The sequence below is a fragment of the Eulemur rufifrons genome, chromosome 2 (genome assembly GCF_041146395.1).
Source record: "Eulemur rufifrons isolate Redbay chromosome 2, OSU_ERuf_1, whole genome shotgun sequence".
Classification (NCBI taxonomy): domain Eukaryota; kingdom Metazoa; phylum Chordata; class Mammalia; order Primates; family Lemuridae; genus Eulemur; species Eulemur rufifrons.
This window is the reverse complement of record NC_090984.1, coordinates 115,914,459-115,940,600: the sequence shown is the minus strand read 5'-3', so window position 1 is coordinate 115,940,600 and position 26,142 is coordinate 115,914,459. Positions and strand designations below refer to the sequence as shown.

At 55.0% G+C, this 26,142-nt stretch overlaps 1 protein-coding gene across 2 annotated transcripts in view; it reads left to right on the top strand.

Moving 5' to 3' along the window:
- The window catches only part of ITPK1 (inositol-tetrakisphosphate 1-kinase), a 160,200-nt gene that overhangs the window by 120,169 nt on the left and 13,889 nt on the right, over window positions 1-26,142 (top strand). For both annotated transcript variants that reach the window (XM_069465245.1, XM_069465244.1), the window contains exons 5-7: window positions 19,374-19,472; window positions 19,831-19,871; window positions 23,821-23,986. In XM_069465245.1, the coding sequence (XP_069321346.1) occupies window positions 19,374-19,472; window positions 19,831-19,871; window positions 23,821-23,986 (306 nt within the window). The remainder of the gene's footprint in view (window positions 1-19,373; window positions 19,473-19,830; window positions 19,872-23,820; window positions 23,987-26,142) is intronic.

Genomic DNA, 26,142 nt, shown 5'->3' with positions numbered 1-26,142 from the left:
GGGGACAACATGCCCCACTGAGGGGTCTGGGGTGAGGGAGGACAGAGTGCCAGGCCCCACATACTGACCAGGGAGGTGGGGGCCCCTCGGGGGGTGGGTGCTTGGCTATAGTTCCCCTTCCTGGACTTTAGGGAAGTGTGGGAGAGACACTGTCCTCATTTCCACATCGGCCACCATCTGCCACCCAGGCAGAGACCCCTCCTTTCAGGTAGGGTCTGCAGAGCAGGGTGGTGCTTAGGGCCCCTGGAACACCCCCGCCCCGGGGCGGCTGAGCACCAGTTGTGGCCCAGGCCACGGTAGGTGCCTCGTGGGTCTTGGGAGGCAGCAGGGACTGAACCCTGCCCCTGCTCTGAGTCCTCATGCACCTCCCTTCCGGGACCCGCCAGGTCAGTGCCCTGCCTGGAGCTGGGGGCAGAGGATGAGAGGGTGCCTGTGAGCGCTTGGGCCCAGGCCTGGTCCAGATGGGCAGCCCCTCCTGTCCTCCTCGCCGATCCTCCTGACACAGCTGCTATATTCCTCCTTCATAGGCGAGAACTCGGACCCCTGGGGAGGTAACTTGTTTGAGGTTTCAGAGCTGGTATGTCTTAAAGCCGAGCTCCGTGTTGAAGCCCAAGCTAACCTTCCTGCCTCACTCCAGACATCTGTTTTGCAGCTAGCTCTCTGTGTCCTTCCTGCCTTCTGACCTCTGCTGGCCCCTGGTGGGGCTGCTCCTGTTCCTGGCTCAGGGCAAAGGCCAACCCCACTGCAGGAGGCCTGGGGCCAGGGCTGCCCTCGCTGCCATCCAGGCATCCTGCCCCGCGGGGGATGCTCCACCCTCCACCCACAGCCCTCTTCGGAGGTCCCTTTCTGAGATGAGCTCTGTCAGCTCCCAGGGACCCAGGAACCCTAAAAGCATCAGCCCTGCTGGCCAGACTCTCAGCCGAGGCAGCAGAGGCCAGAACACACTGAGGGCAGAATCGGTTCCAAGGAGCACCTCCCCAACTCCACCCGCCCCCATCCCCTCTCCTGCACCCCACAGCCAAGGCCCACAGGCCCACAGGCCCACTCTAGGGCCCTTCCTTGGCATCTGCCCACCCTGGCCTAGCTGCAGCAGGGGATGAGGGGTCCCTATGTATACTGGGAGTCAGGATGAGTGGACCCCCAGCTTCCCTCCAGCAGCCTTACCCCCCTTTTGCTACAGTACAGGGGGCTGTGCCTGGAGGGCAGTGGCCCTGTTGCCTGGGTTCAGCTGTTCTTGGAGAGGTCTTCAGTCCAGGCCTCCTAAGGGCCCTGGTAGAGACAAATGGCTACTGGGCCCTGCCAAGCTCCTGCTTGCTCAGCCTCGGTCTAGAGCGCGGGTCTACAGGCTCCCCACAGAGATTCCCAGGAGTGAAATGAGCTCTCACGGAGGCTGGTCAGGAACCCCCTGGAGGTACAGATCCATTCTTGGGAAAACAAACCCATCCGCTCTCTCAGAGCTTAACCTTGCTGGGCCCTCTGAGCCTTCAGGACTGTGGCAGGGACCCAGCAAGGCAAGAGCTGCCCCTCCACCCACAGCCACCTCCCTCTGGCCTTACCCAGCTCAGTGGCTTCTGGACGAGATCCCGACGTGGTCCAGGTGGGCCTGCCAGGCTTCCTGCTCACCTGTCACACACACAGGCTGCCTGGTCCTGCCCCCGGCCTTCCTGCAGAGCCTTCGGGGAAGCCCTGTCTCCTCCCCAACCACAGACAGCCCCCGTCAGGAGGCGCTGCCCCAGTCACCCGGCCAGGCTCTGACCGCTCCCCGAGGCCGTCCCTGCAGACCCTGAGTTTGCAGGGCAGACCCTGGGCATTGGTGAACCAGACTGTTTGGGACCTCTGGCTTCCTCTCCCAAATTCCTTTCCCCTCACCATGGTGACTAAGCCTCTCCAGACTCAACACTCACAGGAACCTTCTTTCTCCTTCTCATGCGAAGAGTCTTCCAGTCCCCCGGTAAAAAATCTCCACATCTTTTCCCAGGATGTCGTAGGGCCAGACGGGTACTCAAAACCTCCTCATTGGTCAGGTCGATCAGAAAGTACCTGACACCAGCCATTTACACTTCAGTGTGAGTTTCCCGCCCACTTACTGTCTTTCTTGAGCTCTCCAAGCCCCTACAACAACTGCTCTTCTCCATGTCTTTAAAGATGAGGAAAGAGGCTCAGCGTGGTTGCAGGACTGACCCAGGGCCACTCAGCACCTTTGTGACCCTCAGCCTAGTGCTCTCCCCATGGGACCCACACCTCGGCAGGGATCTTGTCGGAAGCAGCAGCACAGTGAATCTAGAGTCAGACTGCCTGGGTTTGTGCTCTCTGCTGAACACCCAGCTGTGTGCTTCTAGCATGTTATTTGATTGCATTGAGCCTCAGCTTTCCTATCTGTAAAATGGGGAGAGGGATAATGATAGTGACATCTTCCTCATAGCGTTGTGTAAGGATTCTTCAGTAGGTGGGAGCTCTCCTGGGGGGCAGTGCGTTGTGGGTTTCAGATCACACCCTGTGTGCTGCGACCCTGCGAGTCCTGTGTTCCTGAACTGGCATTTAGCACAGCACTAAGTGCAGCTGCCGCCCAATGCCCTTGCTGGACCAGGCCCCGCTGGGCCAGTTGCTCCTGCTCTGTCCTTTCTCCCCAGGTACCCAGCCCCATGTTTGCAAATACAGAGCCTGGGTTTATCTCCCCACACAAGGAGTGTTTTCAGGGTGAGCCATCGTGAGCACAGGTGGGCTTTTTTCATATCTTCGTTGGCGTTTAGATTTATAATAAAGCTGACATTGTACAGGGTCATTTGGTAGCATTTTTATTTTTGAGCAATTTTAGACATACAGAAAAGTTGCAAAGATAGTGCATGAAGTTCCCGTATGTGCTTTGCACAGCTTCCTCCAGTGTTGACATCATATGTGACCATGACATGGTTATCTAAACCAGGAGGTTGACATTGATGCCAATACTGTTAATACTATTAATTATTCTAACTTCCCCAGTTGTCCCGTTCTTACCTGTTTCCTGGTCTGGTTGTCATTCTCTGTGCTCTCCTGCCATCTGGGATGGAACTTCAGGGTGTTTATCCTTCATGACAGTGACACTTTGGAAGAGCCTGGACATTTATTTAGCAGAGTGCCCCTCCATTTGGGTTTATCTGGTGTTTTCCATGGTTGGGCCGAGTTATGCCTTTGGGGCAGGAATGCCACCCAATGCCACTGGTCCCTCTTAGCACATCGTGTCCGGAGACTCACGATGACAGTGTCTCAGGTATGCTCAGCAGCAGTTATTTGGTTAAAATCTGCTAGGTTTTTTACTATAAATTTTTAATTTTTTCCTTTGTAGTTGGCAAGAATCTTGTAAGAAGCTACTTTGTACATATCCTGTCTCTCGTTGTACCTTTGCTGTGCTGTTGTAGCATCCACTGATGGTTCTTGCCCACAACAGTTCCTACTGTTGCATGGTCTTGTTTGCCAAATGATCCTCATACAGCTGCACTGGAACATGACAGGAACCCCTTGCAACTTTGCAGACATCACAGGGCACGAGTGGCACCTCGTGGAGCCCCACCATGGTCTCATGTAAGCAAAAGGAAAGGCTAAAATAAAGGAAAGGAGGAAAATGTGTCAGATATGTTGTAGAAATCAGGATTTCATGTTTCTTTGTTGCAGGACTTCTCAGAGCCTTTAATGTGTTAATGTGAATCTTCAGTCTAGTGGGGAGGTTGTACTAAATTTCACCACCAATTGTAAGATGCACTGATATTTTAAATTCTAGTAAGAAAGAAAAAAAATTATGTAAATTGTGACAAAATACTGATTATGAGACACATCTCAATTTCAGAGATGGAAAATACGAAAAAACACACCTTAGAATCAATGAAATACTGCAGGATTTAGCCTTTTCCTTCTAATCAGCTATGGAGTCCCTCTCTCATTTTTGTGGGGCTTCTGGTGAGAGGCCTGCTCCACTCAGCATACTCAGGAATTCCTGGACCGGGTGAGCCTCCCCTCCATTGGTGGCCCAACCTGTCCCTGTAGTCCAGCTGTTACTGTGCAGGACCCCAATTGCTGGTAACGTGCATACCTGCTTAACCCCAGCCTAACTCCCCAGAGTCAGCTGCTGTTCAGTTTGGAATCTGTCCCCTCCCTTTCTTACACATGTAGAAATATATGTACACTTTTTAGAAATAGTATCATACTACATGTGTCCTGGTACAATTCATTGTCCCCACTTAATATTTATGTTGGCTTCTTCCCATGTTAGCCCACAAAGAGGAGAGAATTAGGTCTGCCCCTTTGATGACAACATAATATTTCAGCATGTGAATGAATGAATGATTCATAATTTCTGCTGGCCTCGTAAGGTCATTCCAGTTGTGTTTGGATTTTTTTTTTTTTTTTTTTTTTTGGAATTGGGCTGCAGTAGACAGATCTCTGTGTATTTCTGTAAAATTAATCCCTAAAGTGGAATTTCTCGGCTGAAGACTATGAACATTCCTCACGTTGGCGGATCTTGCTGGATTGCCCTTCATTGCCCTTCAGAAAGTCTGGACGCATTTTACCCCTGGTTGTGCCAGTCTGCCTAGGGGAAGTGATATCCAGCTCATCTCACTTTGCGTATCTGCCATTATTGGCAAGATCGAGCATCCCGTCATGTGTTCATTGGCCCCATTTGAATTTCTTCTGTGAGTGAATCATTTCATGTTGTCTGCCCGTGTTTTTTTATTGAGTTGCTTGGTCTGTTTATTGACTGATTAGAACCCTTTTTATTTGAAAGAAATTATCCCATTGTTAAGAAATATGGACCATTTCACCATTGCAAGCACCGTCTTTGTGCTGGGGCCAAGCTCAGATGTTCTGCTTTTAGAATAGGTATTGCCAGAACAAGGGCTCCAAACGTTTTAAAAACGTCTTGAATGCAGGCAGGCTGCTGCGTTCTGGGAGCTGGAGCTGAGTGGGGGCAGTGAGCATCTGCCCCGGGCCCGGAGGGGCTGTAAATCAGGGGAACAGCTGCCACGGAGTCTGTCCACATTTCTAGCAGCCGCCGCCAGGCTTAGACACTGGGCTCAGAAATGTCTGTGCCTCCGCCTGGGCCAGTGCCTGGCTCCCCCCATCCTGGGCTGTGGACATTCCGGGTGCAAACGGCTCTCTGGCCCCACAAAATGAGACGGGTCACTAGCTAAGTCAGACGGGAGTCAAACTGGTCCAGCCAACCATGGCACACTTCACCAGGTCATGATGTCATGGCATTTGGGGCCCTCTGTCTGTCCAGGAATGATTCTCTCCCCCCAGGTGCAGGCTGGGTCCCCATCCTCCAGTGTTTTCCCACAACAGCTCACCTGTAGTCAGTGAGCTCACTGAGTATTGAGCCACTGACAGGGAGGCTGCAGTTGCGGCAAGGCCTTCCGGGAGCAGGCAGGGGCTGTAGCCACTGGTGAAATGCCACTCTCCTTCCCCAGCCACTCCAAATAACACTATTAGGGTTAGTAACTGAGTGGACCAGTTTCCTATTGCCGCATGACAGAGGACAACAGACCATGTGGCTTACAACGGCATCCGCTATCTCACAGCTGGGTGGGGCAGAAGCCCGAGTGGTGTGGCTGGGTCCTTGCTCAGGGTGTCACAGCTGGGCTAAGTGCTGGAAACCCCGGGAACAAATCCACCTCCAAGCTCACTCTGGTTGTCAGAACCCAGTTCCTTGGGGCTGTAAGACCGAGGTCCCAGTCCTTGCTGGCTGACAGGTCCTATAGGCCCTGTGTCCCTTCTCATATGGCCCCTCCATCTGCAAGCCAGCCCCAGTGGTCCAGTCTTTGTGCCTTGAATCTCCCATGTCCTCTCCCGAGAAAACACTGTGTGTGATGGAGTAGGGCCGACCTGGCTCCCCCATTTGGTTACATTACGTCACAATGTAAGGTAACCTAATCACCAAATAATACCCATCGCATGGACAGTCAAGTCCACCAGGGGACAGAGACTCTTGAGGGCTCCTTAGGATTCTGCCTGTCACACTGAGCAGACTCAAGGGTTTTTCCTTACGTGCTTCTAAGTTCAGTGGAATTTAGTTGGTAGTATTAAGTCTCTCTGGGCCCTGTCACCTGTGCCGGGCATCTCCGGGCATGGGGCCCCTGCCCACGCCCTCACCTGGGTGGCATCTCTTGCCATATGGCCCTCACGTTCTACACTGCAGCCGTGCCAAGCCCCATGGGCACCCCCTCTTGACCCTCGGCACTTGTCCATGGTGTTCTGTCTGGAATACCCTCAGTCCTCTTGACTAGCTCCAGCCTTGGGGTTTGGTTCAGGACACTCCTCCTAGAAGCCCTCCTGGCTGCACACTCCCCTCCCCGTGCGCGCCCCTGTGCCCTCCTCCCTTTTCGGTCACACACATCCCGTTGCATTGTCACTGGCTGCTGGCTGCTAGCTGCTCTCTTTTTCATCCAATTGTGGGGGCCTCAAGGACAGGGAGCAAGTCTTTGGGGACCTGGAGTCCCCAGGTCAGGACCTGGAACCTAGTAGGTGCTCAATAAACGTGCAAAGGAGGGAAGGATGTTTTCAAGAGTTAGATGCATAACAAGCAGATGCACTGGGGGAGCCTGTGAGCAGAGACGCCCCGGGGGAGGGCTGACTTTGACAGGTGGGGTCATGGGCTTGGGGAGGGGGCGGAGGTCCTGGCCATCTGTGGGGCTCTCGCAGAGGTTGTATCTGAAGCGGCTCTGAGACAATGGGCTGAGCTGCAGGAAGGCAGGAGCCATTCCAGGGAGCGGGGGCAGGATGTTCAGGAGAAACAGGGCCATCTGTGTTGCTGGAGAGAGCCCCATGCTGAGCCCCAGGGGGCCTGGGGTGCCAGTTTCGACTTTGCCTGTGGGTGGGGGCAGGGAGGCTGTGGGGAGGCTGCTGCCGTGTCAGGGAAGGGACAGAGGGCTCGGTGAGGGTGGTGGCAGTGGGCAGGAGTAGGAGGCACGGAGCCCAGAGGTGGACAGGCAGCCCTGGCAAGCGTCTGGGCGGCCAGAGGACGAGGTGAGGAGAAGGAGACGCAGGGCAAGCCACAGCCGTGATTGTGTGCCAAACCCGCAGGGGCTGGACAATGCCACGGGGGCACCAAGGGGTGGGCTGGATGCCCCCATGGCTACCAAGAAAGGCCACGAGGGAGGGGCCCTTGTAAGCGACAAATTGTAATAAGCCCCCAGCCTGGGCCGAATCCTGGGGCTTCTAGTCGACAGAGATGGCAAGGAGTGTCTTCGTCGGGGGAGGCGCAGCACAGGGGAAGGCCCAGTGGCTAAGAAAGGTCCCTCTCAGTGACAGCCTTTCTTGTGCTGGGGTTTGGGGCTGGCACTGGCCCGAGTGGCCTTGCTGCCACTGTGGCATCACTGTGGCATCAGGGACCCAGGACCAGAGCCGTCCTCTTTCCTCCCCTCTGCACAGGCCCTCAGAGAAGACTCTGCGAGGGAGCTCACCCTGCTGCCTCAGGGCCTCTGCCTGGCCAAGGACACTGTTGGGCTGGGGACGCTCCTTGGGTTTTCCCTGATCCTGTTCTGCCGACTGGCAGCCCCAGATCCACCCTTGTATTCCAGGCACGAGGATGCTGGGTCAAAGCTGCGCATTCTGCCAGGAGAGTGACGCAGGTCTCGGTGGCCCTCTGGGGGTAGCTTAGAAATTTGCTGCTGAGCTGCTTTCAGAGTCCGAGTTCTGTCTTGGTGGGGGGATGGACGAGAAGGCTCTGGCTCCTTCAGTGTCTGAGGTCAGGAGAAGCATCCCTGGGAAGGAGGAGCACGTTGCCCCTCAAGTATCTCCAGTCTCTGGCCTCCCCCGGGCCTCGTCGGGCCAGGCAGAGCAGTGGTGGGCTCTCTAAGGTCATCTGGGATTTTTTTAAATGGTGGCCCTTGAAATACCACTACTAGTCATGATCATGACGGGAGGGATGGTGGAATCACACTCCGTGTCTGCTGCGTGCTGGTTTCTGTTCTGAGTGCCTCGTGTATTAGCTCCTTTGGTCCTCACGCAATTCCACGAGCAGGACTGCTCTTATCCCCATTTTGCAGATCAGGAAACCAAGGCCCATGAGGTAAAGTCACTTTTTCAAGGTCACGCCAACCCAGGCAGTGTGAGTGCCCAGCCCAACAGCTCCAGGGGCCAGCCTCACGGTGTGAGGGAGGCACAGCTGGCCCGGTGCCTGCATCCTGGTCTCTGAAGCAGGACAGGAACCTCCCAGACTCCTTCCAGCCTCCATATTCCTAAGCGGGCGTGATGAGAGTGGAGAGAAATGAGGCAGTTCCCCAGTGGTTCAGGACGTGGCTTGGAGCCCAGTGCGGGACCCCCACTCTGCTGCATGTTGGCTTCGCTCTCGACCACGTAACCACTCAGGGCCTCCGGTTCCTCATGTGCAAAATGGAGCTGGTGACGGTGATCTGTGCCACGGCATTGCCATAAAAGTCATGTGAGTTGGCGCCTGCAAGCGTGTGGTGCTGGCCTGGAGCGCACTGCATGTGCCCATCGTGGTGGCACTAAACACGTCATCGCCGTGAGCCGCTGTTCTGGTTGTCAGTTACCGTGGAAGCCGAAACAATGGCTTGAAACAATAACATACTTACTTTGCTCCTAAGTCTGCAGCTTGACTGGGCTCAGCCCGGCACTTCTCCGTGGCCAGGCAGTCTTGCACGGCTGCCCAGCACGGCCACGGTGCAGAAGCCAGACTACTTACCTGGCGGCTCGGGGCCCCAGGGCTTGTTCCCAAGAAAGAGAGCCTCTTGCGGCTTTACTTCCAGAGTCCGTATTCTATCCTTCTGTGAGGCTGTAGGGCCAGCTCACGTCCAAAGGGACAGCATTTAGAGTCCACCTCATAATGGAGAGAGGCGTGTAAGAAATTGGTTCACATAATTGTGGAGGCTGAGAAGTCCCAGGAGAGCCGGTGGTGTAAGTTCTAGTCCAAGTCCGAAGGCCGAGGGCCAGGAGAGCCGGTGGTGTGAGTTGCAGTCCGAGTGTGGAGACGGATGTCCTGGCTTGGAAACAGGGAGGCAGGGGTGTGAGTGTTCTCACCCCGCCTTCTGTTCTAGTCAGGCCTTCAGCCGATTGGATGGGGACTCACGCGGGGAAGACAGTCTGCTCCACTCGGTCTGCTGCTCCACATGCCGGTCTCATCTGGACACTGCAAATGTGTGGGCCGCCCGTGGCCTGGTCACGTCTGCACAGAGCAGTGTTGTAGTCTCCGGGCAGGTCCCAGGCACTCAGAGGTGAGCAAGGCAGCCGCAGGCCCTGCCCTCTCTGGGCCTCCCCGTCAGGGGGGCAGACACCACGCAAGCCTCTCCGCCAGAGTGACCAGGCGCCGGGGTGGGGACGCTGAGCCTGTGCTCAGGGGTGGGAGCTTGATTGAGAGACTGAGCGAAGCTCATTTTGTCCAGAGTTCGGAGGTTGATGATGGCGGAAGGAGAGGGAGCTGGAGGTGTGGGCAGGCCCTCGACTGTGGAGGACTCAAGGCCGGGAGGAGCCTGGACACGCCCCCTGAGATAGTGGGAGCTATGGAGCAGTGGCTCAGCCTCATCTGGGGCCCCACGGATCACACCTGCTCATCCTCCCTCACCCACCCGCAAACAGGGAGGCACGTCCACACCCTCCTGCAGTCCTGGCCTGGGCCCCTGGCCCCGAGGCCTCCGAGGGCACCGCTTGGCCTGTGTGGTCAGGGGCCTGGGTGATGGTACAGACCTCTCAAAGGAGCCCTGGCCTTCCCTCGCACCCGTGGTCCTCACGTGACCCTTCTTTTCCCCAAATACTCTGGGCGAACTCGCCGGCTGAGCAGGCTAAGTCCTGCCTGGGGCTTCCCTTGCCCCTGGGGCACCTGCAGGGGCTCCTGTGTCCCTGTGCCTGGTGCTCACGAGATGCTGCTCACTCCTGAGGAGCCCTCCAGACCCCTTCATGGGTTCAATATGGGCCCCGGGGTCATTGGGTGGACCTCAGTGAGCAAGGGGGAGGCGGACCAAACTCCAGCTGGTCATAGTGGCAAAGACTGACCCAGTGCTTAACCGCCTACCGCACGGTCTCAGCGCGCTAACTCACACTCACTCGTTTCTCACAGCAACCTCTGCAGCAGGTGCTGTTGTCCCCAACTCGCAGGTGTGGAAACTGAGGCACAGAGAGGATGAGTGGCCAGCCCAGGGTGAGACAGTGGATCTAGGATTGGAACCCGGCCCTTAGTATGCACCACTGCACGCACCCCAGCCTGCCCACGGCCCTTGGCGGGGGGCTGCTGCATCCGCCTCAAGGGCTGCAAGGGTGAGGGTCCGCTGCTCCTGGGAGCCGCCCAGAGCCGCAGCCGAGTTTCAAGTGGCTCCTTGTCCCCACATCCCCAGGACACACCAGCTTCAGGGCCTGGAACTTTTAGTTCCTTAACAAACAAAACAAAACATGTTATTTCCATTTTCTCTCGTCCAGGACTGTTAATGGGCCTAAAGATACACCCATGATGTCACTGCTGTTCAGTTGTTTCCATCCTTTTTGAAGCCCCACAAACCCCCCTACAAATCCAGCCTGCACTGGCCCTGCCCTCAAGGGGCCTCGGGCTGCAGGGAGGTGACTCAGCTGCCCCAAGCTAGTGCAGGGGGGAGTGCAGGAGGGATGGCTGTGTAGGTGTGAGGGCGAGGGCCATGCTCTGGACGCAAGGAGGAGGGAGCCGGACACGCCGCTCTCCTGAAGGAGGGTGGGGACGTGGGCGGGGAGGCTGCCCCGCCTGGGACAAGGGCACATAGTTGGCTATGGCCGGGTACCTGGAGCGCTCTGGGGTGGGCCAGGTGGACAGGACATTGTCCTGCAATGGTGAGGATGTGCCCAGCTGCTCACAAGTTGCTCTAAGTCCTTTGAGATCTGGAAACAATTCTGTCTTCTGCTTCCTCTCATCTGAGTCCTGTTGTGCAGGCCCTGCGTGGCGTCCCTCTCCTGGCCCCGGCCCACAGCGGCTTTCTGGCCCCCACATGCCTGTGACTTGAGTGTTGGGTATTACTGGGTGGCTGCCATCGTCATCGCTGGCCAGAAAGCCATTTGGGTTGTTTTCAGAGCTGCTGCCAGGGGGAAACTTGGTTCACCCAGAATGCACAGAACGTCTTTCCTGCCTAGAGCTCGGCAGCACGCGGCTCCTGTCTCCTGACTGCGTAACAGCGGCAGGGTGGGGGAGGGTGGTGACTTTGGACAGTCAGACACTAAACAAGTCCTGAGCACTCGAGCTTGCAGATTGGCCCACCAGGCTCATTCAGGTCCTGCTGCAGCTGTCATCAGGGGTGCCCCAGGCCAACAGTATCAGTCGGTGTCCCCCTTTCTTCCTTTGGGGCTGTGCTGGCTCTCTGCCCCCTTCCTGTTGTTTCCGGCACTCACAGCCCACTTCCTCCACCTGTCAATTCATCTTCACCCAGGCACGCTTAGCAAAGGGATGGCCCTTACATAAGCCTGCCTTCTCCTGTCCCCAGGGGACATACTACCTAGTTACTGAATCAGAACCCAAGCGTGTGAAAATTTAACAGAGTGCAAGAGATGAACGACAAAACAGGGTAGCGATGCAAGAAAGGTGCTGGGAAAGTGTGGCTGTCGGTAGAAGCCGCCAGGTGAGTGCTCTTTGGGGGCAGCGGCAGCAGCAGACAGTTGGTTCTCCACAGCTCGGGGAAGAGCTGGAGCTTGGTGGGGCTTGGAAGAGTGGGTTGCTGCCAGGTGATGGGGAGGAGGAAATTCCCAGAGGTGCGGGCAGCACGGTCAGGAGCCAGGGTTTGGCTGGGACGGATCTTGGGTTCTGCAGTCAGAGGGGCGCTGGGCGGTGTGTTTGTTTGCTAGGGCTGCATAACAGTGCGACAGGTGAGAAATTTGTCATCCCACGGTTCTGGAGACCAGAAGTTTCAGCTGCAAGCTTTGGCAGGCTTGATTTCTTCTGAGACTTCTGCCCGTGGCCTGCAGACGGCCGTCAGCTCCCTGTGTGCGCGTGGTCTTTTTCAGTGTGTCTGTGTCCTGGTCTCTTTTTGTAAGGACACAGTGAGGTTGGATTAGGGCCCACACTAGTGACCCTATTTTACCTTAATTACCTCCTTAATGACCCTGTCCCCCAATGCAGCCCCATTCTTGGGCACAGAGGGTTGGGACACAATTCAGCCTGTCACAGGAAGGTACACAGGGTCAGGCTGCAGAGGCCTGGAAGGGCCACGGGCTTCACTCAAGGGGGTGTGGACGATTCTTGGGCAGGGCTGATTCTCCGTGCAGGTGAGAGCTTTAGAGAGCAGTTTACCCCAGGTTCAGAGTCAGCTGGCTGGCTCCAAAGCTGCACCTTCAACGCCCATCTCCCCTCCTTCACCCATCCCTGTTCTGTCACGTCCACCTGTTTGTCAGTGGTCCTTTTGTTTTCTTGCTAGTTATAGACCTGCTGCCATTCAGATGAGAGTGAGGTCGCCTGGCGGAGTACGGGCGGTAAGGTGTGACTTGGACGCCAGCTCTTGTCCTGGCCCTGCTAGGAACTTGTGTAGCCTTGAACTAGTCTCTTCCCCCTCCCTACTTGTGAAGGGGTGTGTTTGGGACTTGCCCATTGCCGTGGGCCGTCCAGCGTCACAGCTCTGATTTGGGTGGCAGAGAGGGAAGGTTGGAGCATTTCTGTTTCCCAGGGGCTGATGTTAGCTCCCAGAAGAACACAACCCACCATCGAACCAAAAAAAGTCTCTTTCCAACTCCCATCCAAAAATAAAGATGACAGATAAACAAGCAACCAGAAGCCTTTTTCAGGGAACCAGAAATAGCCTCCCGGACTCCCAGCACGACTTACTGAAAGTCTTTATCCTGTCTGTTTCTGGGAAGAGCTGCTGGTGATGCCACCACAAGTTCCCCATGATTGAGCTGTCCCTCACGTGGGCAAGGCTGGCCTGTCTGCTGGACCCGAGGTGGTACGGGGGCACCTGGGCTCCACCAGCCAGTGAGGGCATCCGAGCCTGGTTCCCTCCCCAGACCTCCTGCTCAGCCAGGCGACCTCTGTGTCCAAGTGCTGGGCTGCGCTCAGAAGCGAGTCCAGTCCGTGCGTCCTCACAGCATCGTGTTGGGCCTTCGCACTGGCTCTTCCCTCTGCCTGGAAGGCATCTCCCCAGATGCACAGCCTCCTGGCTCAGCCCTCACCTCGTTCAAATCGCACACTCCCACCTCCGCCAGCACCCCTGGCTCTCCGCGTTTTGTGCTTTGTTTCCCCCCAGCTCCAGGCAGTTACACGTTTCACTTACTGTCTGGTTTATTATTTGGGTAGAACATAAGCTCCATGAGGCAGTCTGTTTTATTTATTGCTGTATCCCTAGTTTGTAAAGGCTGAACACATTTTTTTTTTTTTTGGTTGTTTTTGAATGGTTTTAAAAACCAAAATAAGAGCATTAGTAGTTTGTAATTTACTGTGATTTCACAGGCATATCAGGATGATTTTGGCTACAAGTAGCCAGAAACTGGCTCAAGCAGTACAGACGTTGTAGCCTGTCGTGCCCAAAGTCCAGAGTGGGGGTAGGCTCTGAGCATGGAGTGGTTTGCAGCCCCCTGAGGGACATGGTCCTTTCCAGCGTCTACTTCGGGTTCGGAACTGCCTCCACTGAAGGCCAGTTTCCTTAGTGGTGAGTTGGCAGCCAGTTGAGCTTGGAATGTGAGCCCTCCCTGGCAGTGTGATTTGGCGAGTCTCAGTCCAAGCCGCCCACTCCCCAACCCAGAGTAGGAGTGGGCCAGGCAGCCAGCGTGTCTGCTGCACAGATGTGGCCAGCAGGCTCCAGCCTGGGATAAATGAACAAGAATGTGACCATGTGGATGTGCCCTTCTTTCTTGGCACAGCTGGTCCCTGCTACCCCCCAGGCTGCCATCTTACACACCGGAGCCTGAGATTGCAGAAGGGTGGGGGTGTCTGGCATAATGCTGCACGTGGCCCATTTGGTGGCAGTGTCTCATCCTTGCATTTCATCTGGACCCCAAACATCTATCTCTGGAGAAAGATGGGGTCCCCTTGTCCCTCCCTAGAGAGTAAACACTCAGTGGATGGCAGCTATTGCCGCCGGGGGTCTTTTCTTAATTTTTTTTATTGATATAATTCACTTACTATAAAACTTACCTTTTTAAAGTATATGTACAGTTCCATAGTTCTGAATATATTCACAAAATAGTGCAAAGCATCATCACTAATTCTAGAACGTTTTCATCTCCCCCAAAGAAGTGTACCCATTTGTAGTCACTTCCTGTTCCCTCCTCCCCCAGCCCCCGACAACCGTGAATGCCCTTTCTGTCTCCGTGGGTCTGCCTGTTCTAGACATTTCAGATAAATGGGGTCTTACGATATGTGGTCTTTTGTGTCTGGCTTCATCCACTTAGTATAATGTTTTCAAGCTTCATCTGTGTTGTAGCACGTATCAGTACTTCATTCCTTTTAAAGGCTGAGTAACATTCCATTTTGTTTATCCATTCCTCGAGTTGATGGACTTTTGGGCTGTTGCCACTTTTTGGCTATGGTGAATAATGCTGCTGTGAACACTCACAGGCAGGTTTTTGTGTGGACATGTGTTTCCATTCTCTTGGGTATGAGGAGTGGAATTGCTGGGTCGTACGGCAACTGCATTTGACTGTTTGAGAGACTTCCAGACTGTTTCCCAAGCAGCTGCACCATCTTACATTCCCACCAGCATCGTATGAGGGTTTGAATTTTTCCACATCCTCAACAACACTTCTCATCGGCTGTCTTTTTTAGTATAGTCATCCTAGCAGGGGTATGGTGGGATCTCCCCGTGGCTTAGACTGCATTTCCCTGATGGCTAGTGACGTTGAGCATCTTTTCACGTGCTTGTTGGTCATTTGTATGTCTTATTTTGAGAACTGTCTGGATCCTTGGCGCATTTTTAAATCGGGTTATTTTTTTTTTATTGTTTGGTTATTCAGTAGTTCTTTATATATTTTGGATACTAGACCCTTGTCAGATACACGATTTACAAATATTTTTCCCTACTCTGTGGGTTGTCTTTTCACTTTCTTTATAGTACCCTTTGAAGCACAGAAGTTTTTATTTTTGACGATGTCCAGTTTAATCTATTTTTACTTTCGTTGCATTTCCTTTTAGTGTCCTAAGAAGCCATTGCCTAATCCAAAGTCATAGAGATTCACACCTATGTTTCTTCTAGAAAGGGTCTTGCAGTTTTAGCTCTTAGAATTAGATCACAATCCATTTTAAATTAATTTTGTATATGATGTGAGGTAGGGTTCCATCTTCATTCTTTTGCATGTAAATGTCCAGTTGTCCTGGCACCATTTGTTGAAAAGAATTCTCTTTTCTCCCTTGAATTGTCTTGGTCTTGGTACCCTCGTAGAAAATCAGTTAAAATTATAGGTGTTTGGGCTTAACTCTAGACTCTCAATTCTATGCCATTGATGTTTATGTCTGTCCTTATGCCAACACCACATTGTCTCAATTACTGTAGATTTGTAGTAAGTTTTAGAAATCAGCCAATGTAAGTCCTCCAACTTTGTTCTTCTTTTTCAAGATGCTTTGGCTATTCTGGGTACCTGGCATTTTCACGGGCATTTTAGGATCAGCTTGTCAATACTGACAAAAGGAAAGCTAGAACTTTGGGTATCATGCTGATCAATTTGGGAGTATTGCCAGCTAAATAATATCAAATCTCCAAGGCCGGGCACGGTGCCTCAAGCCTGCAATCCCAGCACCTTGGGAGGCCAAGGCAGGAGGATCACTTGAAGCCAGGATTTCAAGACCAGCCTGGGCAACATAGGGAGACCCTGTCTCTACAAAAAATAAAAAACTTAGACATGATGGTGCACGCTTGTAGTCCTAACTACTTGGGAGGTTAAAGCAAGAAGGATCACTTGAGCCTAGGAGTATGAGGTTACAGTGAGCTATGATCACACCACTGCACTTCAGCCTGGGGTGACAGAGCAAGACCCTGTCTCTTAAAAAAAAAAAAAAAAAAAAATCAAATCTCCTATCCATGAACATAGTAAGTCTTTCCATTTATTGAAGTCATCTTTAATAGCTTTCAATGACATTTTGTAGTTTTCAGTGTTTAAGTCATATACTTATTTGTTAAATTTATTCCTAAGTATTTTATCCTTTTTGATGCTTTTGTAAATGATATTTTCTTAATTGCACATTTGAATTGTTCATTGCTGAAGTATATAAATAGAATTATTTTTCATATATTGATCTTGTATCCTACAGCTTTGCTGAACTCACTTATTAGCACTAATAGTTTTGGGGATGTTTTGTGTGTGGATTCTTTGGGATTTTCTATATGTAAAATCATATTATTTGCAAATAGAGATAGTTTTACTTCTTCCTTTCTAATCTGGATGCTTTTTATTTCATTTTTCTTACCTAATGGCCTTGGCTAGAACCTCCAATACAGTGCTAAATAGAAGTGGTAAGAACCGACGTTCATATCTGGTTCTTGATCTTAGGGAGGTATCTGGTCCCACTGGTGAGTGCGGTGTTGTCTGTAAGTGTGGGTTTCGTAGCTGGCCTTTATCAGGCTGAGGACATTCCCTTCTATTCCTAGTTTGTTGAATGTTTTCACCATGAACGGCTGTTAGATTTTGTCAGCTGCTTTTTCTGCATCTATTGATTGAGATGATCATGTCCTTTATTCCAGCGGTCCCCAACCTTGTTGGCACCAGGGATTGGTTTCATAGAAGACAGTTTTTCCACATACCTGATGAGGGCGGGTGATGTTTTGGGGTGATTCAAGTGCATTACATTTATTGTGCAGTCAGACCTCTCTGCTAATGATGATCTGTATTTGCAGCCACCCCCAGCACTAGCATCACTGCCTTTGCTCCACCTCAGATCATCAGGCATATTTTCATAAGGAGCGCGCAACCTAGATCCCTCGCATGTGCAGTTTATAATAGGGCTCGCGCTCGTGTAAGACTCTAATACTGCACTGATCTGGGAGGTGGAGCTCAGGCAGTGATGAGTGATGGGGAGCGGCTGTAAATATGGATGAAGCTTCGCTTGCTCACCTGCTGCTCACCTCCTGCTATGCAGCCCAGCCCCTAACAGGCCAGTACTGGTCCAAGGCCCAGGGACTGGGGACCACAGCTTTATTCATTAACGTGGTGTGTTACCTTGATTGATTTCTGCATGTTGACACTGTTATCATTCTGAGGTTTGCCCCACAGCAGAGGACCATGCTGTTAGGGACTTGAGCTGGGATCTCAATGGGTACTTTTTCTGCTAGGGAGGCCGTGGGCAACAGTGGGGGCTTGGGAGTCAAAGTGCCCAGGTGTGAGCCCCTGGCTGCACCACTGGCTCACTGTAACTCTACACAGGGAATGTCACCTCCGTGCCCCAGTTTCCTCATCTATAAAATGGGGGTGACAGTATTGCTTCCTGGTGGGGCTCTTGTGAGGGTAGGTGAGTTGCTGTGTACCTGAGATGCTGTACCTGTGGAATAGCATCTGGCATGGAGCAGGTGCAGTTCATTGAGTTGTTGGCCATCATCGGTGACGTTATGTGAAATTTTGGATGGACCGGGGTGGACACTGAAATCTGATAGCCAGGCTCATTCACCTGCTGCAGAAACTCTGGTCGGGGGAGTCTGGAAGCTCTTATAGGAGATGGCCTGTTGGACCCCAGCAGCCTCTGATTCTTCCTGTGGGAGCGGGGTGGGCCCTGTCTTAAGACTTCCCACTGCAGAATCCCCTCGATTCTTCAGGTGTGAGAGTGACGTCCGTGGGGCTGGGCTGCAGGGCTTGTGTGTTGTCAGCAACGAGCCTCTGGCCCAGAGTGCTCCCTCCCCTGATGGCCGGGGAAGGGCCTGCCAGCCCCTCCCCGGCATTCCTGCCCAGGCTCTGCCTCTGGGTCAGGCACAGAAGTGGGGCCTTGTCTGAGTAACGGCTTACTGCTAAGCACCAGGACCTGCCTGTCCCCACCCTGATTTTCCTGACTTCTCTCCTGGGCTGCCAGCTCAGCCCGGTTCCTTGCTGACTGTCGTGTGCCCTCTGTTCTGGACACTGTCCTTCCAGACGCTGCCAGGGCACATTGAGGATTGAACGACAGCTCTGTGCAGAGCACCTGCAACACCGTCGGCCAGAGCTCGGCAAACCCTGGCTCTAGGCCACCCGCCCTCAGCCCCAAGGAAACTCGGCAACCCCCACCCAAAATTTTGTACCTGTGTGGAGTTTGGGCTTTTGCCCCGGGTAGAGGGTGGTGGCGGGATGAGGGCGAGGAGGAAGGTAAAAACACTTTTAATACGTGCCGTGTCATCCTTGGCATTAGTCGTTGGTTTTTATGAGATACATGAGGCTGGATCCTGCCTCAGTTTAACATACTGACCTCCTAGCCAGCCAAGCGGCTAGAGGCTCGTGGGACAATCTGCTTTGCTTGTTTGCTATTGGTTTGGTTTCCAAGTTTGTGGGTGGCAGACCATCCCCACCCCACTAACGCTCAGCCTTTCCAGTCCCTGTGCCCAGCAGTGCAGGGTGGCCCCACCACCTGGGGAGCGCATGGTCTGGTCGGGGCAGGGGCCTACGACAAGAAGCAATCAAGACAGGCCAGTAATTTCAGCGTCCGTAGAGAGATTCAGAATACTTCTGTTACCCCACAAAAATCTGTTTCACCCAGCTTGGTGCTTGACACCAGGACATCACAGTGGAAGAGCATGTTGACTTGCAGAGCCTTTGAGAAAATCAGACTTGTTATCACAGCCCACTGGGTGGGCTCCTGGAGAGGGCAGTGCCTGGGGACTCAGCCAAGATGTGCAGGGCACGGCGGGGCCTGAGCCGAGTGTGGCTGCCAGATTCTCAGCGGTTGTGCCCGAGGGTCAGGAGCCAGGGCCTGCCCATAGGAAGCACCACACGGTTCTCTCAGCGGTTAAGTTGTGAGAAGGTGCGGGCTGGATCTGTGTCCAGGCGAGGGAATAGGCAGGTTGTTTCAGTTCTTCCGCACGGGATTATTTTGCAAACGACACGTGCAGAGCCCTCAGCACGGAGCTAGACGCGCGCTGAAAGCTGTGTTGTCCTGCGATGATCGTGCAGCTAGTATGTCATACGTGAAACGAGTCTTTATTGAACTAGAAAAATGATCACAGTTTATTAAGTTAAAATTCAGGTTACAAAACAGTATCCCATTATAAAGCGCTCTGTGTGTAAATACATATATGCCCAAAATAAAGGCTAAGGATGTAGTAATTAGAATATTGGTGAATATGTATATTTTTTACTTTTCTGTGCTCTTCAAATTTTACAGTTACATACGAGTTTTGTAATTGCAGACGTGTTACTAGAAAATGTAATTAAAGGACATGCTCTTGTTGTCACCCACACACGCACGGCCACAGGGGCCTGTCCTGGGGGAGGTGGGTGTCCCGGGACACGGGCCTGTGGCGGCTGCCAGAGCTGCACTGACGGGCTCCCCTCTGCCCCAGATGACAGGATCTGCTCGCCGCCCTTCATGGAGCTCACGAGCCTGTGTGGGGACGACACCATGCGGCTGCTGGAGAAGAACGGCCTGGCCTTCCCGTTCAGTACGTACAGCACCCGCGCTGCAGGCTCCGCCGGGCCTCGGGAGCGGGTGGGAGGGGCACGGTCCTCTCTGGATTTAAACTCACCTGAGGGTGGGAGAAGGCCTCGGCTGCCAAGGAGGGGTGGCCCTGCGTCTCACCTGCCAGGGGAGCGGGTCCAGGGGGGCCTCAGGCGCTCTCCCCGCCTGGCCTAGGGCGTCTGTCTGCGTCACCCCGAGCGAGCGCAGACCCTCGTCATCCAGGGTCAGTGTGTCTCAGCAACCCGCCCCGTCCCGCCAAGTCCCCCCGTGTTTGCCAGGACAGGTCTTGTGGGTGAATGGCCTCGCTAATTCCTCTCTGCTTTTCTCTTCCCCACCCATAGTTTGCAAAACCAGAGTGGCTCATGGCACCAACTCTCACGAGGTGAGTGGAAGATGGTTTGACTTCCCCCAACCCCCCAATTCTTTGAGCTCATCCCGTCTCGCTGAGCTCTGCCTCCCTGTGCGCCGCATTCCACGCTGCTGCGGCGCCCAGTCCTGCCTGGTCCTGGCTCCGTGGAAGGCAGCTCCCTCCCTCCTTTCCCCCGGCCCCCCAGGGATCTAGCGGAAGTGCTGTGGCTTTGTACACTGTCTCCATCCTCACCCCAGTGCCTGTCCTGTCCCCAAGGCTGGGAGGATGTGCTGGGGGCCCACCTGTCCCCTTTGGAGCCTTAGCTCTGGCAGCCATAACAAAATACCCTACGCTGGGGGGCTTACACAGCAGTTTCTCATGGTTCTGGAGGCTGGAAGGCTCAGGTCAGGGTGCCAGCAGAGTCAGTTTCTGGTGAGGGCTTTCATACGGGCTTGCAGACGGCCACCTTCTCACTGTGTCCTCACACGACCTCTTCTTACTGTAGGGCAAGGCCAGAAAGCAAGAGCGAGCCCTCTGGTCTCTTCTAATAAGGGCACTAATCCCATCACGAGGGCCTCGGGGCCCCACCCTCGAGACCTCCTCTAACCCTAATCACCTCGCAAAGGCCACACCTCCAAAATCACCACCCCGAGGCTTGCTTGGGGGTCACATTCAATCCATAGCAGAGCCCATGTGCGTCACACCCCAGTTTAGCCTGTCCCTGGCTTTCTGTCCTCTGGGCTGTCAGCGTCATCACTCCCTGAGGGCCTGTTTTGTGGCAGGCCCCGCTGGGCTGTTAGCTCGGAGAGGATTCTGTCGCTGCCCACAGGGGTCTGCCCGCGCTCCTGAGTCCAGCCTGCCCAGCCCTGCCTCCCCAGGTGGGGAGGGAAGGGGAGCAGCACCTGTGGCTGCTGGACTCACCCACCCACCCACTCGTTCTTCTGTTCACTGTGTCATGGGCCAGGGCGACGGGTACGTGAGATGCGAGTCCTGCCCTGGTGGGGACAGAGAGTCCCCAAAGAGACAGTGCCAGTGAGGTGTGGTAGAGTGAGCGTGTGAGGACCTTCGGGGGCCAGAGGCACAGATGGCCGTGCAGGGCTTCCTTGGGGCTCTGTTGTCCTTGCCATCCTCAGGAGCCTACCTGGGACCTTGTCCTCAGCCCCCGGGCACAGCCCAGCCTGGGCCCCCCATTAGGCACACGTGAGGGTCTCTGGGCAGGAGCCGTTTGACCCGAGTGGGCCCTGTGGGGAAAGCCTGTCCCTGGGCAGCCCCACCGTCACACATGCTCCCCGGGAGCTTGAGACTAAAAACGGAAGCCCCGTCGGCAGTGACCTTTAGATTTATGTGGTGCCCTTTATCCCTGGCATGTATTAATGGGGAAACGTCTATAAACAGACAGTGTCAGTCTAGCTCGGGACATGCTGCGATGGGGGCTGGCGGTGCCCGTGGGAAGGAATGCGGAGACAGCAGTGGAAGGCATCGTCTGCCGCAGAGCACAGCTGTCCCCGAGATCAGGAGTCCTTGTGGAGTCTCCTGCGGGTGCCGGCCTTCCCCGTCCACAGCCAGCCTGGGCTCCAGGCAGGGGCAGCACCCTCCAGGGGTGCTTCGGGGCCAGGCCAGGGAGGGAGCAGGCAGGCTGGGGAGCAGCATCCTCCCAGCACCCGTGCCCCCCTCACCCGCCCCTGCACCTGCCACCTTCCACTGGCCCTTTTCACCCCCAGTGGTTCCTGTGCCTGTCAGTCCCTGGAGCGTTTCAGGCCGGAATTGTGAACGTAGCCACTGGTGTGATTAGACCCGCAAGTCAGAATGGGTCGGCCTGGGGAGACGGAGCTGTTCTACGCTTAAGAACTGGGGCCAATCCTAGCGCTGTGTGTTGCCATTTGTGCGACTTTGGGCAAGTCACTGAGCCCCCCAGAGCACCTCCCCCACCTCTGTGACTGGGGGTAAAACAGCTGCTACGAAGGACAAGGGGGTGGCCGCACGGCTGTGGCAGGGCCTGGCCCAAGGGAATGAGCTGTCAGGGGCCCAGCCGGGCTGGAGTCTGCCGGGCACTTGCAGAGGGCGGCAGTTCTGCGTCCCGGTGAGCTCCTCTCGGGAAGCCCCTCCTGGGCCTCGGGGAGTCTCAGCCCTCAAATGTGGGGTCGGCACCCTCATTCCAGCTCTCTGGCTCCCAGATATTCACATGGGCACCCCCTCTGCCTGCACCCTCCACTAGCTGCTGTCCTGGTCCACAGCCAGCAAAGTCTGTAGCACCGTCCGAGCACTTGAGACTCCTGTGTGCAGTGGAAGCCTGTTGGCATCAGAGGGGGACACTCCCTCTGGTGGGGCCGCCCTGCACAGGGCAGGTGGGCTGGGGCAGGTTTCCGCAGACTTCAGGGATGCACAGCGATGTTGAGTGCAGCCAGGGCAGGAAATGACACTGTGCACGTGACTGGCCTGAAGTAGGAACGTGATTGTCCCTGATAGGGTCCTGAGTCCCAGCCTGCCCAGCCCTGCCTCTGAACCTCCAGCCCCTGGCGCAGCCAAAACCAGGACTGGTTCTGCCAAACCACTCTGTTTTCATTCTATGTCCGCAGAACTGTTTGGGCTCCTGTTTGGTTTGGAGCCGGTGCACACGTACTGTGTAGTTTGCTCCACGGTAGGATCTCGCTCTCCTTTTTTTAAACTACCTGCCAAAAGCTCGGAGCACCCCAGAGCCGCCCCGCAGTGGTGACTGCTGCTGTTTTACAGCTGCGGAAAACAGAGCGAGAGCGGGTGAGTGCCCTGCTCGAGCTCACGCAGCAGGTGCCGGTGCGGGGACTTGAACCCCTGCCTGCCTCTGAGCTGCCTGTGTTCTTCCCTGTTTTCTGGGTGTGGTTCTTTCATTCTTGTCAGAAGGCTAAGGAGACATTCACTACCCACCTTCTGTCCTCCTCCCAAGCACACGTGCACTTTCTGTTTCCCCATGTGGCCTGTTTCCTACTTGTGTCCTGCCCGGCTGAGCACCAGGCACGTAGGGTTGGCGCTCCATGACAGTTGACGTGAGGGGTGGCAGCCGGTGCAGGCGGCCAGCTGTCCAGGCCCTATTATTCCTGCTCGGCAGCCCCAGGCATCTGGTGGCTCCTTCCTGGGGCCCTGTAGGCTGAGGGATTAGCCATGACCCTGGCGCTGGCAGCTGGATCGCGTGGGCTGTGGGCCAAGCCCTCTGTCCCAGCGTCCTTAGAGCAGGCTCCAGGCAGCCCCAGCCTCGGCCAGGCAGAGGGGGTTTCTGCAGCTGCCCTCTTCCCTCCCTGCCTCAGCCCCCTGCTGGATCCTCCTGTCAGAGACCTTTGTCCCCAGATGAGCCAGGGGCTGGGAGCACAGAGACGTGTTCCTGTTCTTGGAGTGTCCAGGAGGCCCAGCTCCATCTGGCTCTCTCACTCTCCAGCAGGTCACTGAACCCTTCGGGGGCTCAGCTTCCTCACCAGTAAAAGGGGGATGGCAACATGCCACCTCAGGTGCGTTGTGAGGGTGATACCGGCTAACTCACGTTAAGTACTTAGAACGGGGCCTGGCTTGCCATGACTGCTCAACAACAGGCAGCCTTCGTCAGTACACAGGCTTTGTCCCAGGGCCTCCGACTCCTGATCCGTAGTCATCTGCTTCCTGCCTCCCCCCATCTTGGGTCTTTTTGGAGGATCCTTGGGGTGGCACAGGGTTGAGTAGCACTCAGCCTAGGGGCTCCATTCCCTGGACCACAGTGTGAATAGTGCCCTCAGGAGTTGTGCAGTGCGCAGCCAGCTCAACCCTACATGGCAGGCACAAGAGATGCAGGATTTCCAAACCGCTGCAGCAGAAGTGAACTGATCCCCAGGTGTTCTTACCAAGTCCCACTCCACTCACCCTGGCCTAAGAGTCTCCTGGGGGAGCCCTCATGCCACAGGGCCCGGATGGGCCTTGATGGAGGGGCCCTGGCTGCGGGGGTAGTAGACTCTGACGGAGCCTGTGGCCTCTGTCTCCCCAGATGGCCATCGTGTTCAACCAGGAGGGCCTGAGCGCCATCCAGCCCCCCTGCGTGGTCCAGAATTTCATCAACCACAACGCCGTCCTGTACAAGGTGTTTGTGGTCGGCGAGTCCTACACCGTGGTCCAGAGGCCCTCGCTCAAGAACTTCTCCGCGGGCACGTCAGGTAACCAACCACTCCTCGTACCATCTCGGGCTGTGCCAGACCCAGGGGCGCAGCTGGGACGTGGCACCGGCTGTCTGTCCTTCCGCACTTCCTCCACCACCCTGTGTTTCTTCTGGAGGGGTGGAGGGATGGTCTGAAGGTTCAGACCCGTGTACAGCAGGTATTATAGGTCAGGGGGTCTGGGGAACTAGTGAAAAATCCCTGTTCCCCCAGGTCGTTGTAGGGGCTCCACCCGTCTGAACACCATAGACTCCAGGAAGCACCTGGAAGTTTTTTTGTTCCCAAGACACTTCCTGGGGACCTACACAATAACGAGACTCAGAAGGAATGTGCTGGATGGCAGAGTGTTGATTGCCCTTCAGGGAAGGAGGTGGGGGGAGGGCCAGAGTGTGACTGCTTTCTCGTGTCCTCACTACGTGTCTGCATTTTCCAAGTGGGAGACCTGGGAGCAAACTCCGGTGAATTACCGAGGTGAATCAGCACCCCGTTAGAAGTGGCAGCTGCCGGTCCAAGGATGTCCTAGCTGGGGACCTCGGGCAGGTCAAGGGTGGAAGCAGCCCCCCACCCAGTGTGCCTCCCCACAGGGTGAGGACCTCACCACCGAGCATGTCCTGAATCAGTGGGTGGTGGTCTCAGCACCCTCGGGCGTCACCCAGTGATGTTCTGTGCACGCTGCTGTCCCTGGCGCCCGGGAGGCGGCCCGTGAGACCCCACTGCACCAAGGGGCTTTCCTTCAACTAGCCGCTCACCTCGTCACCCGGCCTGGGCCGTTTCAAAGACTGACACCAAGTTAAAAGGTTGGCTGGCTGTGGGGCTGCTCCAAAAAATGTTCTAGTGGCTTCTGAGGCTTCTCTAAGGCAAATTCCAGAAAGCTTTGGACGGTGTCAGTGTCTTTGGAGTCAGCATAGCTTTCCAGGATGAGTCCTTGGAGGACATCCATTGCCCTGCTGTGGTTTGTCTGAACACACTGCACATCCCTCTCCGCGAGGGAAACCCGCCGTGCCCAGAAGCGCCCAGATACCCGGGCTGCTTCCTCTCCATCTGAGCAGGCAGATGTGTCTTCTTGACGTGCCCCCCGGGACGGCCTGCCACCGTCCTCACCCCACGGCTTGTTTATGCAGCAGCTCTCGAGTGACATTCAGCTGTTCCGTCTTCCCCTCTCAGCTGTTCTTCCCTGGCTGACGCCTCACAGAGAGTGGACACCCTGGAAATGTGTGCACTTTCATTTCCCTTCCAGGCAGTCCTGGGGCTCCCGGACTTGAGGCTGCGTTTTCAGGGTTCGGGGCACCCCTGTCCTAACACTGGTCCCAGCCCCCGCCCACCGGGATGCTGGAATGATCTGGTGGTGGGGTGGTGGGCAAATGTCTGGAGATGTCTTTTTGCCTGTAACCGTAGGCCACCAAGGGCTGTTCTTCCAAATTGTGGGCCAGAAGAGGCTGACATTCTTTAAAAATCCTTTTTATTATTTTCCTGATTTAAAAAAAAAAAATACATGCTTTAAATCTATGGAAAATATTAAGAGTAGTTGTAGCTTATATCAGATTCATTCTTTCTTTTTTTTTTTTTTTTTTATACCAAATCACTCCATCTCTGAAAGAAATTTCTCCTTTCTTACCCACACAGAGTGTGGCTGGTCTTTGTTTTGTCTCTTTTTTCCTCCTGGTTGCAGATGCTGGGCCAGTTTCCACCCCGGCACTGGGGGCCGTAGCGGCAGAGCGCAGGCTCTGACCCTGCATCTGTGAGGGTGGGACTCCTCTCCTGAGTGTCACCTCCCGCAGCCGTTTCTAGGTCGCCAGTTCCCTGTAAACACAGACCAGGCCCGAACAGGAGAGAAACACAGCTATAAAGCAGAAACGCTACGTTCCCATTGAACTGAGTGACTTTCAGTGTGTCTGTCCCTCCATCCCCAAAGCTGATTCTGTGTCCCTGTCTCCCGGGCACTGTGCCAGGGGCCTGGCATGGGTTCTATGTGTTTTACACACGTGTCTCTTTCTGCATGGGAAGCATAATGTGACAGCAACTCTTTAAGCTGGCCCAGTTGAAAAGGGGGTTTGGGACTCTGGCCTCTTCCCAGCCCCCACCCCAGCTTTCTGGTTCCTGCTGCCCTGGGAGGCAGCTCCCCCAGCTTCCCGTGTCCGCGTAGGGGAATGGGGGCC